The sequence below is a fragment of the Lepidochelys olivacea genome, assembly GCF_965140295.1.
Source record: "Lepidochelys olivacea isolate rLepOli2 genome assembly, chromosome: 1".
NCBI lineage: Eukaryota > Metazoa > Chordata > Testudines > Cheloniidae > Lepidochelys > Lepidochelys olivacea.
Window position 1 is genome coordinate 5,326,651 of NC_140411.1, and position 5,132 is coordinate 5,331,782.

Here is a 5,132-nt window from a genome sequence, read left to right on the forward strand (position 1 = left end):
AGAGAGAGACAGAGACCAAGCTGGTAAATCATCTCCTGAAAAGATACTTGAAATGATGCATTACAATTACAGAAATTGTAAGTAAAGGCAGGGAAATACCTTTGTTATCTTTTGTTTTAGATTGTGAATTTTCCATATGCTAAGAGGGAGTTTTATTCTTGTTTTTTGTAACTTTGAAGCTGAGCCCAGTCGCGAATCCTCTGTGTTTTACTTTTTTATTTACTCTGTAAAGTTACCTTCCATCCTGATTTTCCAGGTGTGATTCTTTTACTTAAAAAAAAAAAAAAAAAAAAAAGTTCTCCTTTTAAGAACCTGATTGATTTTCAGGGTCCTAAAACGCCAGGGGTTTGCTCTGTGCTCACTTTGTAACGAATTGGCTAGTATATTTTTCTCAAGCCTCCCCAGGAAAGGGGTGAAGGGGTTTCCGGGGAATATTTTGGGGAAACAAGGGCTCAAAGTGGCCCTTTTTTCCTGGATTTTTGTCTAAATCACTTGGTGGTGGTAGCAATACCATCCAAGGACAAGGAAATGATTTGTGCCTTTGGGAAATTTTTCACCTATGCTGGTAGAAATACGCTTAGGGGGTGTTTCATGCGGGACCCCACATCTGTACCCCAGAGCTCAGGGTGGGGAGGGAACCCTGACAGCCGGTGACCCAGGTTTTGAGAGGGAACTGTGTAACTGGCTTCCTGGAGGGGAGCAGTCCCACAGCTTACTTCTCAGCGACAGAGGAAGGGGTGACGGAGGGTACCCCAATCCAGGTCCCAGTTTTTCAGGACGCTATTTCTGATACTTTTTTTTGAAAATATCTGTGTCTCTTTACATCTAGTTGCAGCTCCAATGCCTGTGATAACGGAAGAATTGAGACCAGGAAGTTGCCAGGTGGTAGTCTGTGAGAATACAAATGCCCCAACTGACAGAGAAGGGGGTGTCTTCCCCCATGCTAGTGAGTCGTGGGAAAGCTGCTGGGAAAAAGTTGTGTCTGATCAAAGGGTAAACACAGCCAGCCCAGGGAGCTCAGATCACCATCCTCTAGGGAAAGGTGGCAAAGAGCCAGCCAATGTGCAGGATCCCCCTGAAAAACTATCTTCCCAGACCCTGAGGCACCAAAATTCCAGAGACACAAATAAATTAATTAAATTACCTTATGGTAAGTCTAGTTCATAGTTAATAGCTGCAAACAGATTTAAATCTGATCATAGCATAGAAACCTGGTTTGCAGTGTCTGAATGGGGGAGCTGTTTGGACGCATCCTTCCCCCCAAAATACTTCCCAAAACCTTGCACCCCACTTCCTGGACAAGGTTTGGTAAAAAGCCTCACCAATTTGCCTAGGTGACTACAGACCCAGACCCTTGGATCTTAAGAACAATGAACAATCCTCCCAACACTTGCACCCCCCCTTTCCTGGGAAATGTTGGATAAAAAGCCTCACCAATTTGTATAGGTGACCACAGACCCAAACGCTTGGATCTGAGAACAATGACAAAATATTCAGTTTTCTTACAGGAAGACTTTTAATAAAAATAGAAGTAAATAGAAATAAAGAAATCACCTCTGTAAAATCAGGATGGTAGATACCTTACAGGGTAATTAGATTCAAAACATAGAGAACCCCTCTAGGCAAAACCTTAAGTTACAAAAAAGATACACAGACAGGAATAGTTATTCTATTCAGCACAATTCTTTTCTCAGCCATTTAAAGAAATCATAATCTAATACATACCTAGCTAGATTACTTACTAAAAGTTCTAAGACTCCATTCCTGGTCTATCCCTGGCAAAGACCCAGCATATAGACAGACTGAGACCCTTTGTTCCTCTCCCTCCTCCCAGCTTTTGAAAGTATCTTGTCTCCTCATTGGTCATTTTGGTCAGGTGCCAGCGAGGTTACCTTTAGCTTCTTAACCCTTTACAGGTGAGAGGAGTTTTCCCCTTCACTTTATATTTATGACACTGCCTCATGGCCTTGAAGGCTGGGTGCCAAGAGAGCGATAACACACCCTGCCTTTGAGCTCGTCGGTGGCTAACCCTCTTGGAGCAAACTAAGGGGGGAGGTGAGACATTCTCTATCACCGGGGAGCATCCTGTAACCGCCATAGTCCTCATTTTCATATAAACATGATTTTACATAGAAAACATGCCTTGTAAGGTATCAGGGAAAGGTTATGATCTGTTGAAATCATGCCTCTATCCATACATGTGTATCATTAATGAATATGGAGTTATGATTATGGTGTTGTATGGTGGTCACTAAAACATGCTGTAAATTGGGGAATAAGTCAGATATTAGCTCTCCAGAGGCAACAGCAAGGAAAGTGACCAATCCCCAGGCAGGGTGTCAAACAACCCATCAAGAGCCCTTGTCCAGCAAGGGAGCTCCAATGCAATGACTCACGTGCACGAAGCCCCACAGCGGGAATTGCTCAACCTTGCTTGGAGAGACTCAGCAATGCCCCCCAGACATGCCTGGACTTGTGCCCCACAAGCACATGGATTGAGGCTATAAAACAGACAGAGCGGACACATACTGGGCCCTTCTCCTGCCCCCACTGAGAAGAAGACAAGACTCCAACAGGGGAGATTGGCCCAGGTTTACACAGGAAACTTGTATATTAAGGACTGCAATATCCAGTGGGGTGAGAAATATCCTTAATCTAGATGTTGCCCAGTCTAATAGGATTGAGAGTTTAGACAGTGTGCTTACATTTCCTTTTCTTTTGGTAACCACTCTGACTTTTTGCCAATCACTGAATATCACTTAAATTCTATCTTTTTACTTAATACATTTGTTTGTAAGGCTGGCTACCAAAGCTAAGGACTGGGGTGACCAACCAGATCACCAGTCCAGATAACACCAGAGGGGAACATCACAGGGTTGCAAAGCAGCATGTAGGTGGACAGGTGGGCAGTGCTGTTGAAATTATTTTTTTCTTTGTGTTTGTTGGTCCAAGGCCAACTTTGGGACCTTTCGTGGTACAGAGTGTGTTTGGGGAGTTTCAGAGTCTCTTTCCCATGGCAAGCCACAGAACTACAATCTGGGTGTCACAAGTTTTACTCAGTTTTGTTTCCATTTGTTGTTGTTCTGTAACTTCAGGCATTTCACTGGTAGAAATAACATTTGATATTTTGTAACAATGTACCCCATATTGTTCATTGTGATATGATGATATGATTATAGCATAATTATGATACAGTTTATGCAAGATGGGTCATGTAAGATGTTATTGGAAAAGTTATGACTTTCTGAATATGGTTATCCTATTTGTATGTATTGATGATTTTGGTCAAAAGTACTGAATTTTGATGACTTCCCTGTATTTCAAATGTAGTTACAAGTGAGTAACGCCCACTAGGGAACTTGATGTCAGTCTAGATAGATGGTTGGGAAGGGCCTATTCAGGGCAATGAGACTTTGGGGGAAACAATAGGCCTTTAGAGAAACTTATCTCCCACCTGGTGAGCCTCCCTGAGAATGCTTCAGACAGACTATACGTAGTGGATGCTATGACTCTAAAAGGCAATGTGACCAGGCCACATAACTCTGGACTCCATTTTGGGGAGTCTGTAATCTTCCCACAAACGAGTCTGGAAACCAAGTTTTGAAACAAACGGTTCCCTCCGTATTCTAGATCTATGGAAAGTAGGGAGTGACATCGTCGGTAGTTCTTCACTCCTCACTCAAGAAGACTCCGAGAATGTTCATAACTATAACATATTTACCATATTATTTTTTACAAATAAGAACGCCCTTGCTGTGCTTTTCTCCCTTTACAGGCACCTTGAGCATTTCTGAGTCATATCGATGCATCAACTGCTTCATGGCACCTTTCAACTTCACCCACTCTGACGCTTCAACTTTCATCCTAATGGGCATCCCTGGCCTGGAGGCTGCCCACATCTGGATTTCCATCCCTTTCTTTACATTCTACATTGTCAGCCTGTTGGGAAATGTCACGCTTCTGTCTGTTGTAGGTAAGGAACAGACTCTGCAGAAGCCGATGTACCTCCTGCTCTGCATGCTGGCACTTACAGACATTGCCACACCTACCTTTGTTGTGCCAAAGGCACTGGGCATATTTTGGTTCAATTTGAAAGGCATTACTGTGGCTGGCTGCCTCACCCAGATGTTCTTCCTCCACACGATTTCTGTGATGCACTCATCCACCCTCGTGACAATGGCCTTCGATCGCTACGTTGCCATATGTAACCCTCTGAGATATGCCACCATCCTCAGCAATGCACAAATAGCTAAGCTAGGGCTTGTAGGTTTCATAAGAGCTGTTCTCTTCATTCTGCCCCTGCCCCTGCTCCTGAGTCAGCAGACATTCTGTGCCAACCGCATTATCCCCCACACACAATGCGAGCACATAGCTATGGTGAAGATGGTGTGTGGGGACATTAGAGTCAACAGGATATATGGTTTTGTGCTAACGTTTGTAATCAATGGGTTTGACCTGACGTTCATTGCCCTGTCGTATGGTCTGATCATCAGGGCCGTCCTCAGAATCTCCTCTCATAAAGCCCACCAGAAAGCCCTTAACACTTGCACAGCCCACATCTGTGTGATGCTGACATATTATACCCCTACCTTCTTCTCCATTCTTACACACCACTTTGGTCAAGGCATTGCACCCTATGTTCATATCATCTTAGCTGACCTCTATCTCCTCATCCCTCCCATGCTCAACCCTATCATTTATGGGGTCAAAACGAAAGAGCTTCGTGACAAAGTAGTCAAATACACCTGCAGAAGTTCTGCAGACACAAAGTTCACGCAAAGTTCTGCAGACACAAGAGACGATATCTCCTCAGGCCTGCAGTGTCCATCAGGGAACTGTCAAATTGTCAGAGAGTATGTGAACCAGCACTAAGTGGGATGCAGTTTGGGAGGAAGACCAGAAGTTCTGTGAGCGCCATGGTTCCCAGTTACCCCTGGCATAGAGGAAGAGTATGCTCACAAACAATCTGTAAAAAAAGTCAGCCTTCCTTGACTGTGCAGTTCTTACGAGTTGTACTCCTAGCAGAAGGAAAATCCTTTCAGCAGAAAAGGGTTAAGAAGCTAAGGTAACCTCGCTGGCACCTGACCCAAAATGACCAATGAGGGACAAGGTACTTTCAAATCTGGAGGGGG

At 44.1% G+C, this 5,132-nt stretch overlaps 1 protein-coding gene across 1 annotated transcript; it reads left to right on the top strand.

Annotated features, from left to right (window-relative positions):
- Positions 1 to 861: 861 nt before the first annotated feature.
- LOC311514935 (olfactory receptor 52P1-like) lies at positions 862 to 4,872 on the top strand (the record flags this gene model as incomplete). Its single annotated transcript, XM_084617656.1, has 2 exons — positions 862 to 978; positions 3,776 to 4,872. The coding sequence occupies exon 2, from the start codon at positions 3,820 to 3,822 to the stop codon at positions 4,870 to 4,872; it is 1,053 nt and encodes a 350-aa protein (XP_084473782.1). The 5' UTR covers positions 862 to 978; positions 3,776 to 3,819.
- Positions 4,873 to 5,132: the final 260 nt, after the last annotated feature.